This window comes from Sceloporus undulatus, chromosome 3 (assembly GCF_019175285.1).
Source record: "Sceloporus undulatus isolate JIND9_A2432 ecotype Alabama chromosome 3, SceUnd_v1.1, whole genome shotgun sequence".
In the NCBI taxonomy this organism is placed as follows: domain Eukaryota; kingdom Metazoa; phylum Chordata; class Lepidosauria; order Squamata; family Phrynosomatidae; genus Sceloporus; species Sceloporus undulatus.
Genome location: NC_056524.1, coordinates 233,951,146 through 233,963,927, shown reverse-complemented (window position 1 = coordinate 233,963,927; position 12,782 = coordinate 233,951,146). Strand labels below are relative to the sequence as shown.

At 40.7% G+C, this 12,782-nt stretch overlaps 1 protein-coding gene across 1 annotated transcript; it reads left to right on the top strand.

Annotated features, from left to right (window-relative positions):
• The first annotated feature begins 1,264 nt into the window (after positions 1–1,264).
• On the top strand, positions 1,265–12,256 carry SLC19A3 (solute carrier family 19 member 3). The gene is made up of 5 exons (XM_042459430.1): positions 1,265–1,568; positions 5,713–6,532; positions 9,729–9,921; positions 10,839–10,980; positions 11,906–12,256. Exons 1-5 carry the CDS (start codon positions 1,419–1,421, stop codon positions 12,062–12,064), a joined length of 1,464 nt encoding a protein of 487 aa, XP_042315364.1. The 5' UTR covers positions 1,265–1,418; the 3' UTR covers positions 12,065–12,256.
• The last annotated feature ends 526 nt before the right edge of the window (positions 12,257–12,782 follow it).

Sequence of the window (12,782 nt, the reverse complement as noted above, 5' to 3'; positions counted from 1 at the left end):
TCCTGATCTCTACAGGTAGAATATGATAAGAAATTGGTTCTAGTCCTTGGCAAACATTGGGCTAAATCCAATGTTAGTTCTACTTAGTCTAGATCCATTGAAATGATGGAATTTGTTAGTCATAACTAACTGAAATCCAATTTATTTTCTACTGTAGATCATACTAATGTTGGATTTAGCCCAAGGACGGGCAGTTGTGGCCTCGTAGCTGTTTTTGGACTGCAACTCCCATAGTCTCAGATTATGTTAGGTAGGGCTGATGAGATCTGTAAATGAAAAACTTCTGCAAAGCCACAGTTGCCCACCTAATTTAGTCACTTTACATGTATAGAGTCATCATGAGTAGAAGCCAGCAGGACCCTACTGCTGGCTCTGCCACCAGTGCATCCCCACTGTTCACCTCTCTCTGTATCCAAGTAAGCAGCAAGTTGTAAGGGGGTGACTATACCTGATTAGTTGGACTTTATATGACAGAACTGTGGATCAAAGATATAGTTCATTTTTAAAGCATAGTCTTTGTATATAGACAGTTCAAGGGAGGGTAGAAAAGAAAGAAAAAGCTCTGAGGATCTGTTGCCAATCCATATAGACCAGCCATGTGTAACTGTGAAGAGGGAAGCAGAGATTCCCACCCTGTTGCAGCAGGCTGCAGTGTCACCCTTGGTGCAACGGGGAAGTGATATAACACCCATTTGGTTTGAGGTTTTATCCCCCAAAAGCTGTTTCCTTCATTTATAAGGTAATTGAGATGATAGTGGGAGAGGGGGAAGCAGATCCAAGCTCCCATACTTCTGTTGTGGTTTGGATGGTATATTTTGGTTGCAAAATGATGGTATATTTTGGCTCCAAAAATGTGGTTTGGATGGTATATTTCGCCCCCCTTTAAAGTAGGGCATTTGGGGGCTGCAAAGTGAAAGCTCCACACTCTTCCACCTTTAGCTAGATCAACAGTCTAGCTTATTAGTCTAGTTTATTTATTATTCTATACCATAAATTTATTGTTATAAATAAATGTTTGTATTTAGTATCTGATGAAATCTCCAAGACTATAATTCCCAGGGTTCCCAGAGAACAAAGGGTTCAAATGGTCAATGAAATGTGACTTGCTGAAGAAAACAGGCCACAGATAAGATACCATCCTATCTGAGAACCATGTAACTTTTTCAAGTTGGTTACCATTCAGTGCTAAATTGGTATGATGTTTCCCAGCTCCAAGCCTTCCACATAGCCATTTAGTCCCATTAAAATGTAAGATAATCATGAACTATTTAATGTTACTTAGGATTGTTCCTTTGCATGATTCCATGTCTTTTGCAAAATAACTCACTGTGTCCCTTGTATAGTCCTGTCCTCTTGAATATTTCTGCTTTCTTCCATTTTCCACACTTTTTATTTACCATATTTTAGCCACAAGAACCATGGATTGTTGGAACAAGATGCAAAGCAGTGGATGGATTTTCCCCACCTTAGTCCTTTGCATATATGGCTTCTTCAGCATGATGAAACCATCTGAGCCCTTCCTGATCCCTTATCTTTCTGGACCTGATAAAAACCTGACCATTGATGAGGTATGGAGAAATGTCATTTTATCTATGGAAATCTGTTGCATGCTTTACTGTGGCTGGCTTATATTTAGTGCAGCTGGCTCACTGCACAGCGGAAAGGTTATTTTCCAAGCTCCAGTTGTGGGTGAACAGTTTTTCTCAAGCACTGGAATCTTCTCAGGTGGTCTTTACGTGCTCCCAGCTTACTAGTCTGCCAATATTTTACCCCAACGAACCCTTCTCTCATGATTCAAACAGTCCCTTACAGGCAGCCAACTGCAAACAGCTGGAACGGATGAGAACTGTTTGGACTGACCTAAGTGTGATAGTAGACCTCTACTAGCAAACTTCTCTCAATTCATTCCCCTCACAACTTCCACTCTGACTAGATATCTGTTTCCTATCCTCATAGTTCCAGTGCTCCTCAGCTTCACTGCAGTATACTAGGATTAATTTCTGAGGCCAAAAAACTCTCTTTAGTTTTGCAGAATCACAGAGTTGGAAGAGGCCACAAGGGCTGCACAGCAATATACAATTAAAACACTCCTGACCGATGCCCATCCAGCCTCTACTTCTTGAGGGAAGCAGTTGTTGTTGTTGTTGTTTTTGGGGTTGATGGATAAAATGAATAGAGTGAGGCAACTGCCTCATGTTTGAGGTTTGAAAGACAACAATTTTGTATGTCATGCATTCTATCTAGTATGTTCTGCATGGTAGTCTGCTGCCCTCAAGTGTATGGAGACTACTATGCTGTTACAGGATCAAAGAAATATTCAGCAGTTCATCCAGTGTGCTTCTGTGTGGGGTGGAAAAGATAAAAGGTAAAGGTTTCCGCGTTGACAAGGAACTTTATCACATGGGTAAAATAGGAAGTTTAAACTGGACAGAAGTTGGGGTTATCCAGGGTATTGGGCACAATTTTGCAATTGCTTTTCACATGCCGTTGCATGCAAACCGCTTAGAATCCAAATAGAAAGTGACATTAATCAGGGAATAGGCATTTTCCGGAAAATACTATGTTTTCATTTCCATTTCATTCACGAATTTGTTTCTTTGCACAATTGCTGCAGTCTGATAACTATCTGCGGGATTCTTCCTTTTCCCATGGTTCCTTTGTTGTGCCAAGAGGGAGACAGCCTTGTTCTTAAAGGGGCAGCAGGCACACACAATACAGGCACACACAGCTTGCTTCTCTCCCTCCCTCCCTCCCTCCCTCTCTCTCTCTCTCTCTCTGTGAATGTGTCTCCTCCTTAAGCCTTTCCCATTAGCCATTAGCTGGAGAGGCAGGGATGCTTTATAAAGAAAACTGTGTAAATAACATTATTTATTTCTCTGGTTGACATCTGATGACACAGCTACTGCTTTTGTGTGCATGTACAAAACACTTATTTCCAAGCCATCAATGGGATTTGTCTGCATCTGTCTGAAAAACAAATGCATTTTCGACCCACTCTCTCACAATAGTAATGTGATTTTAATGTGTTGTTGTGCTCTGTGTATGATAATCAGTTGTGCATTTGTGTGCTTTTCCGGGATGCCAGCACTTTAACCATTTTTAGGATGCAAGCACATAGGTCCCTGTGTGATAAAGTCCAAGGTTGTCTAGTTGTGTCCAAGTGTAGGGGGCAGTGCTCATCTCTGTTACTAAACCAAGGGAGCCAGCACATGTGGCACAAAACACTGTTACCTTCCCACCAAAGTGGTATCTATTTATCTACTTGCACTTTTACATGCTTTTGGACTGCTAGGTTGGCAGAAGCTGGGATTAGTGATGGGAACTCACTGCATCACATGGTGTTTGGGTCTTGAACTGCCAATCTACCAACCTTGCAATCGTCAGAGTCAGTGTCTTATCCACTGAGCCACTGCATCCCTCCTGTGGGGTGGAACCATCAAATTGTTTCTTGTCAGAGGCCACAAAATACATGAAGAGCCCACCCTGCAGGATGGTGGTACATTTAAATTATGGATGCCTACATTCTGTAGAACATTTCTTGCGTACCTTTGTTAAAAACAGGAAATTCTGGGCAGCATCACAAATGACAAATCTAATCTTCCAAAGTAATGTTCAAGTAGTTATTGTATGCCATCTTCTCTTCAAAAAATACATGCATCAGAGGGCAGGACTAGAACCCATAGGCAACAATTACATGGAAGCAGATTTTGGCTAATGATTACTTTCTAATACTGGCAACTATTGGCGGCTTAACAGACTGCTGGAGGAAGTAATGGGTCATCCTTTGCTGGAAGTTTTTAAGAAGAGGCTGGTCAGCTATCTGTCAGGAATGTTGTGGCTACATGTAGCAGAGACTGGATAGCCATCTGTTGGGAGTGCTTTGATTGTGTGTTCCTGCATGGCAGGGGGTTGGACTGGATTACCCTTCCAACTCTATGATTTTATACATCCTGCAGTAAATGTTCTGGAAGTTTCCTTCCAACTCTTATAATTCTGTAAAGATCTCTGGGACATACCACCTTTTGGATGTAGACACAGATACAGTACATGCAATAAAGTCAAACTCTCCCCAGCTCTGCCCAAGAAAGTCCTATATCCTATTCCTGTCCAGTAGGGAATACTGAGGATATTGATACCTGTTGCTAACATTAGAAAAGCTTTATGTCTCAACTAACAACAGTAGCAGTGTCTGAAAACACGAAGATTTTTTAAAGCAATACATTATAGCCTTTGTGTAAATGTCATTAAAGGTTTTGGTGGTATAGAGTGTCTCTTACCAACTTGGCAGGTTTGCCAGTCGCAGCTCTTGCTAGACAGGGATAGTCTGGCTATGGTGCTCCAGATGGTCACTATAATGCAATGTATGTGGAGCTGCCTTTAAAGCTCTATAGCTGCTGAAATTTTAACTGATGCTAAACTAATATTGGTTTATGTTGCACCAGACTGAAACGAAAATCTTCATAAGAATTATACTGGCTGCTGTTGTGTTTCTGGGCCTAATTCAGTGTGCTGGTACTCAGTGCACTAAATGGCTCGCGACCCAAATACCTGAAGGTATGATTCTTTGCATAGTGTGGCACAGTGGTTTGAGTGTTGGACTAGTACTCTGGAGACCTGAGGTTGATTCCCAGCTCAGCCATGAAACTCACTGGGTGATCTTGGGCAAGTCACACACTCTCTCAGCCTCAGGGGATGGGAATGGCAAACTTCCTATGAGCAACTCTTGCCAAGAAAATCCCATTATAAGTTCATCCTAGGGTCATCATAAGTTGGAAATGACTTGAAGGCACACAACAGCAACAAATGGTTCTTTGCATAAAAGTCTGTCCATGTTTGGGGATTTCCTGCAGAAGTTCCTCTCTAAATGCCCTTCCTGTTATTTGGCAACAAGAGTGAAACTTTTTTAAAAGGTGTTTACAGAATGTCATACTAAAGAAGGATTTGTTGCATACCACAACTGTAGTTCTTCAAGTATCATCTGTGAACTCACACAAATGAGTTATCCTGCACCTGCACAGTGCATCATGTACCACACAATAACTCATTTGTGTGAGTTACAGAGACCAGGAAGAAAAAGTGTCTACTCCTATAAATTATATTGGTTTTGGCAGCAGATTAAGGCATAATTATTTCTCCAGGCATTTTGAGAATCTCTCTGCTTTTGGTTGCCATCTAACATTACTGTTAATGCTAATGGTTTATGGCATGTTTTATTGTTTCAAAATGTACTTGTTATTCACTACAAATCTACTGGATGGGGTGGTATATGAATGTTTTGCATAAATGACATGTTTTGTTTTTTTGTAAAAGATTAGTTGATCTAGCTCTCTAAGGCTAGTAAGAAACTAAAGGGCAAGGATCTTTGGTGCTCCAGATAGTTTGGCCTACAATTCCCATCAGTCCCATCCAGCAGGTCTAAGAGCAAGGGATTCTGGAAACTAGGCAAAAACATCTAGTGAACCAAAGGTTCCTCAGCTCAGGTCCTGGCTAGACAATATATGTACTTGCAGATGTTATTGCATTGCTGTTCTGATCACTGTTTATGATCTGCTATGCTGACTAGGGCTGCTTCCAGAAGACAACAATTTGCATACCTAGGGCTTCCCAAACAGGTCCGATCTATAATCTTTAATTCCATTAAATGCTTATATGTTTTGCATGACTAATTTCTAGTTTCTCCATGCTAACATAATTTCTTCTTTCCCCTTTCAGGTAACACATCATGTTCTTCCAGTCTGGACATACTCATACCTCATTCTGCTATTTCCTGTGTTCCTGCTAACAGACTATGTACGCTATAAGCCTGTCATAATTCTCCAAGGAATTAGTTTTATTGTTACCTGGATGTTGCTGTTGTTTGCACATGGTCTGTCAGCCATGCAGCTGATGGAGTTTTTCTATGGTCTTGTGACTGCCACAGAGGTTGCCTATTATGCCTACATATATAGTATGGTTAGTGCTGAACATTACCAAAAAGTAACAGGTTATTGCAGAAGTGTCACTCTGGTTGCATCCACCATGGGTTTCTTACTGGGCCAACTTTTAGTTTCTTTAGCCTACGTATCATATTTTTACCTGAATGCCATAACACTGGCTTCTGTGTCTGTGGCATTTATATCTTCATTTTTTCTGCCCATGCCTCAGAAAAGTATGTTCTTTCATGGGAAGTCTTCCGCAAATGCTTCTTTCACTGGATCAGATAAAGGTCTCTCAAGTGTATCAAGCCAGCCAAACTACCAACAGGACAACGATGCTACAGTGTCATCAGTCAACTCCAAGAATTTGCCAGAATACCAGCTACCCAAAATCCAAAGTCAAAATCACTTTCTAGCAGTGCTTCTGCAACTGTGTGTAGACCTGAAGGAATGCTACACTATAAAAAAACTTCTTTACTGGTCAATCTGGTGGGCATTAGCTACCGCAGGCTACAATCAGATTTTGAATTACATTCAAACACTCTGGGATGCTAAAGCACCTTCCCGTACCTCTGACATTTACAATGGAGGTGTTGAAGCCATTGCAACATTTTTAAGTAAGTAAGTGTTTTAATTTCATCTTCTGCATTAACATAAATGCAATGTACAGTAAGTAGGTAGCCAGGTTTTTCCTACCCAGCTTAGAAGGGTTGAAGAGGGGCAAGCAGAATATAAGAACTCTTAAAACAAGCTTTCCATAATCCAAAGAATCCTACATACTCACAATTTCTGCATTTTACAGTATTTCAAGGAAGGGAGGGTTACATACACACCCATGAAAATGTATATATAGCAGATCTAAGGCTTCCATTGATGCACATTAGGAGAGCTTTGATGGGTAAGGAAATGTTGTATATACTTGATCTCATAATTAAAAAACTGAATTGGAACACTAAATATTTACTTCAATGAGCCAAAGTTGTTGTTTTTTAATCATTAAAGGACAATGATCACCATGAGTTGCCCCAAACCCACAAAGATGGCAATTTGATTTATTTAGTCCAATAGATATGGTACTCCTCTACAGCTGCATAGACCTTAACCATTGAGACTCAATAGCACTCAACAGCTTTCTTTTGGTCCTTAAGGCAGGGGTGAATAATGTGTGAACCCTAGCCATTGGTGAGGGACGGAGCTGTAGCTATGTGGCCACCAAAGGGAATCAGATGGAAACCATGCCTCATGAGGAGAGACTTTGGGAGCTGGGTATGTTTAGCCTGGAGAAGGTTAAGAGATGATATGATAGCCATGTTTAGGTATTTGAGGGGGTGCCATATTGAGGATGGAGTAAACATTTTTTTCTGCTGCTCCAGAGAATAGGACCCAGAGCAGTGGATGCAAGGTACAGGAAAAGAGATTCCACCTCAGTATTAGGAGGAACTTCCTGACAGAGCTGTTTGACACTGGAACAATCTTCTTTGGAGTGTGGTGGAGTCTCCTCCTTTGGAGGTCTTTAAACAGAGGCTGGATGGCCATCTGTTGAAGTGTGTGTTTGTGGGCTTTGATTGTGAATTCCTGCCTGGCAGGGGTGGGACTGGATGGCCCTTGGCGTTGTCCAACTCTATGATTCTATCATTCTATTCCATATATAAAAGCCAAATGGATTGTTATATGAATGTCATCTTCAACACTGATAGTAGGACAGTATATAGTGCTTGAAGGCAGCAGTCTTGTTTAAGGGGTGGAGGCAGACTGCTTAATATACAGTGCGCCCATGTCATATGTGGGTGCGCCTTATGCGGTTTTCAGCATACGCTGAAAGCCGTGCTGGGAAAAGGCGTGGCGCACCCCATAAGGGGTAATGGCACGTGTGCCCGTGGTGCATGCACGCCGCTGTGCCACATGCACAAGCCCCATTCAATTAAATGGGTCTCATGTATAGACTGAATTCCCTTTACGTGGTGTGTGTGTGTGTGTGTCTGGAACGGATCCCCCCCATAAAGGAAGGGCGGACTGTATAGATTTTCCCTCCAACATGTTGTTGCTGCCTCCTATCATCTACTACAGTCCGCCCTTGGTATTCACAAATTCAAGCAGACGGCAAGTACATGTTGTTCCCACACGCTGCCATTGGGGACAATGTGGGCTTCAGCATCCATGGATTTTGGTATCAGGGGTGGGGGGGAGATCCAAAACAGATCCTATGTGGATACTGAGGGCCAACTGTACTGGCAGTGAACACCTCCCTCTAAGATGGGAGAAGCCATATCTCCCCTTACAGACTTGACACTGCATAAACCATTCTTCTTTTATCCATGTGAAGACCGTGACTTAGAAATTACTTAAATCATTTTTTTCAGTTGCATCTGAACATGTTCAGAATGTAAGTGGCCTCCAGATTTTGGCAGTGGGAAAAGTTGGGCCCTACCTTGGTTTATTTGCTTTTTGTTGTTGGTTTTTATCATATCATACTGTTGAGTTCAGTCCTGCAGGTCATGATCGTGAAAAGCACACTCAAAGCCAATGTAAACTGATGTTGAAAAGTTGGGGAACTCATATGAAACAAAACTCAATTATTTTCTAATTGGTTGAATTTTCCCCCAACCTTAACAGGCTGACTGATCCATTTATTTTGAAATCAGCTATTATTAAACACCACATAAAAGGATAATGATGGGAAGAATTTATAAAGATTCCTCCCCCTTTTAATTCATGAGTAGAATTGTCTTACCTGATTTTCCTGCAGACACAGAAGGATGACAATCACTAGTTGAGGCTTCACAGAAATCTATGAAAAGCAGAAAGGAGGACGCAGCAGTGCTGCAGTTGGTACAAAAAAATTTTCCTGCTTATTGTCAGCCACTGGAAAGCAGGGTCATATAGGATCAGTGATATACAGCCTGCTTTTATTCTGCTGTGTCAAAAGGTGGACACTCTTGCTCATTAGAAGCTTTTAAGCAGAGGCTTGATGGCTATCCGTTATGGATTCTGTTTCAACACTTCAAAGTAACTACCCTTCAGACTCTTTGTAACTCTATGATTCTATTATCTACTATACAGTGGGCCCTTGGTATCCGTTGGGGTTTGGTTCCTGGATCCCCCACACATACCAAAATCAATGGATGGTCATGTCCCATTAAATCCCATAAAGAGTAAAATGGTGATCCTTTTATAAAATGGCTTTTTGAAATTTATACATATATTTTTTTTGAATACTTTTAAGCAATGGATGCTTGAAACTGTAGATAGGGAGGGCCAACTCCATATAATCTGTTAAAGAGGTTAGAGCATGAACAAAGTCTTTTCTTTTGTGGTTCCTAGGTTTTGGCACAGATTGTCTGCTTGTTGTAATACTGTATTTTGAGTCCAGCATGTTTGGCTAGCTTCAGTTGGCTAGACGACAGATAACAATTGTTTATTGTCAGTGTGCTTTTTAGGTTTTGTGAGCCACTATGGGTGTTTGGGAAAGTGGCAAAAAAGTATAATTAATTAAAAAATAAATCAGTCAAAAGAACAATAATGCTAGTGACCTAGTTTTCTGAACACCATTAATTTACTTTCACCCCATTTTTTTTAAGCTCAAATATTTGGGAGGCTCTAAGGATATGAAAGTTCATACTACCAGAAATTGTTGCAGAACAATTCCAGTTGCTCTTGGAATTGTATACTAAATCATTTTATTTATTAGAATAATTTTTATTTTAACTTCCTGTTGAAAGATCTGATCAAGGCAGCTTACCATGTTAAACCATGTTTCAGTTAGCTTATGAACGTACAAAGTATCACATATTTAAAACTACTATTAATTTCTAGGTTCAGTAACATCACTGACTGTAGGATTTGTGAAAATGAACTGGGATCTAACAGGGGAGCTAGCACTGGGAATCTTCTCTGCCTTGGATGCCGGTACATTGTTTTTGATGCATTTTACCAGTAACATCTGGGTCTGCTATGCTGGTTATCTAGTTTTCAAGGCATGCTACATGCTCCTTATAACTATCGCCACGTAAGTATGTACTGCCTGTGTGTTCATTTATATGTGTGCAGGTGTGGGTGTGTACAGCTTCATGCAAATTTGCTACTGTTTGGGCCATTTTAGCAAGGGCAAGCAATAGTAAGTATGTTTCTATACTGCTTAAGCGGTTTACAATGTGTAAGCCAAATGCCCTCAACAAACTGGGTACTGTACTCATTTTCCCAACCTGTGAAAGGATGGAAGGCTGAGTGAACCTTGGAGCCCTCCTCTAGGATTGAACTTACAACGTTTTGGCTGCAGGACTGGCATTTAACCACTGTGCCACCAGGGCTCCTTGTGCTTGGGTGAAGTTGTTTGATATCATTAGTGGTATTGATAATAGTTGCAGGACAAAAAATAGGAAAACATGGCCAGGACTGATACATAAAGTGATGGTAGAGCAATGAATTAACTTGATAGCTGAAGTTCCACCACCACCAGCAGCCATACAGTAGTGCAGCCAAAGATAGTTCATACCAGCTATGTATACAATAAACAAAGACTATGTTCCAGCTAGTATTTCTCTGTAGGATTCAATCAAACGTGGGATGTAATCTCCATCCCAATAAACTTTGCATGCCCCTTCCTTGTCATTCAGTAGCAGCATGCATTTCATTAAATCCAATTGTAACCATTCTGTGACTGAGCTATGCACACATTTGTTACTTCCTTAGCCCAATATGTCTAGGTCCATTTCACAGAAGTTTGGAGGAAAGGATACTAGGTTGGGGTGGTGGTGAAATCTAGTTGTCTGTCACATTGGCTGTACATCAGCTGAGCCAAGCTCATTACTCAGCACATTTTGCTTTGGTAAAATTCATACCTATATACTTATTACTTCCTATCCCCCCCCCCTCCAAAGGAAATAGTTATAGAGTGCTTCTGTTCTAACAAAAGTTTAATTTTAGATTTCAGATTGCAATCAGTCTTAGCATGGAACGCTATGCCTTAATGTTTGGATTCAACAATTTTGTTGCACTGCTAATCCAGACTATTGTGACTGTTATAGTGGTGGATTCCAAAGGGCTTGGACTGGATATTGAGACTCAGGTAACCTACTGATGTTACACCACTGTTAATTCAAATAATATTTTATGTGTTTCAGAGAGCTAAAGGTCAATTGAAAAAATGGTCTTAGAGGTGTTCAATACTAACCACGACTATCTAGGGATGATGAGAAGTATGGCTGAAAACACTGAGCAGTTGAGGAAGACTGTCTTATGACTAGATTCATTTATTTAATATATTCTACCCTTCCTTAGGGCAGCTTAGAGTAAAACAATCGGGAAAAAATAACCAAGTGAATATTAAAATGGTATGCATATGTATAACCATCCAGCAATACAATAAAAAAAAAAGCTTGCTGGATTTAGAAAAGCCTTTCAGGAGTATATAAAGAGTGGGGCATGTCTGTGTTGTGTTACACCACTGCCTTTCCGGATAATAACTTCTATTGTTAAAGAGTAAGAACTTGATTATATAAAGATGCATTTATAATCCTATGCACACTTAGTTGGGAATATACACAGTAGAATCTCTGAGGATTTGCAGAATTGTGAATATCCACATTAGAGGAGCATCCCAGCCCCTTCACTTAATGGGGCTCAATATTCTCTCAGAGAATTGAGCCCCCAAACCAATTCTATCAGACTATCCCTCAGCCAGCAATCAAATTCCCCATTGATGGAAATATGGGGAGCTTAGGCTGCAGTGCAACCTGCTCCCCAGGCTGAAGCTGATGGAAGATGGACTCACAATGGTTATATAATGCAGAAGCAAAGAAAATCAAAGTGCACAAGCATGACCTGTAAAGGAGCTAAAGTTGAACTTTAATCATGATCAAGAATGTGTTTATGACAGGCATTAGGATACATGTGGATAAAAAAAGGGTTGAAAAAAAATCTACCACTAAGGACAAACTGAAATGTTTTATTAGAAAAACTGCTTGACTACTTCTTTCTCTGTTCTCTTGCAGTTCCTAATATATGGCAGTTACTTTGCAGTGATAGCTGGAATTTTTTTATGCAGAAGCATTTACACTATAATCTCAATCAAATGCCAAAGAACTCCATTGAATCCCCAGAAGCCTGAAGCAGAAAAGCAGGATACAGAGGACTATAGTACAAGACTGTGAATATGAGACTTTACACTTTTTGCAAAAGATTAATTACAGTGAGACCAAACCAAACATGTATTCATATACTTATAAAAAGGAAGGAGAACTTAACATATCCCTGAAAGATTTTACCAAGTCTCACACAACATGTCAAAGCTGAAGTCACCAAATCATAATATGTTATACTGTTTAATACTGTCTTAAGGGGGGGAGGGATAAAGTGTTTTTAATTGTTATATTTTATATTTTACTGTTGTCAACCGCCCGGATTGGTTTGCCAGAGGGCGGTATACAAATAAATATTTATTATTATTATTATTATTATATTCTTGTCCAATTTAACAGTGGAGCTATAATACTGTACAGAGCAAGGACGCAGCCAGAGGGGGGGTTTGGGGGGTCGGAACCCTCCCTATCAGGTCCTGGGGGCATTCAAGCTCCTTCCTCCCCCCTCCCCTCCATTAAAACCACTGCGAGGGAACAGAGGAAAGACAAAACAAAAGTTCCTCTTTTCCCTCTCCGTGGCTTTAATGGAGGGAGGAGGGAGGAGGAAGAGAGGGAGGGGGAGAGAGACAGACAGAGAGAGAGGGAGTCCCTATGATTCGCTTTCGTTTCTTTCAGAGTCCTGCTTCCTCCTCCTCCTCCTCCCCCCCCCTTCCTCCCTCAGGGAGAACTGAAGAAAAGAAGGAAAAGGTGACTTCTAACTTTTAGCTGTTATATCCATGTACAATATAGT

Excerpts from the sequence above, each read along its gene's own strand:
- SLC19A3 (XM_042459430.1), top strand. The coding sequence starts at position 1,419 with ATGGATTGTTGGAACAAGATGCAAAGCAGTGGATGGATTTTCCCCACC. Across the intron at positions 1,569-5,712 it reads AAAACCTGACCATTGATGAG|GTAACACATCATGTTCTTCC; the intron begins GTATGGAGAAAT and ends TTCCCCTTTCAG. Across the intron at positions 10,981-11,905 it reads GACTGGATATTGAGACTCAG|TTCCTAATATATGGCAGTTA; the intron begins GTAACCTACTGA and ends GTTCTCTTGCAG.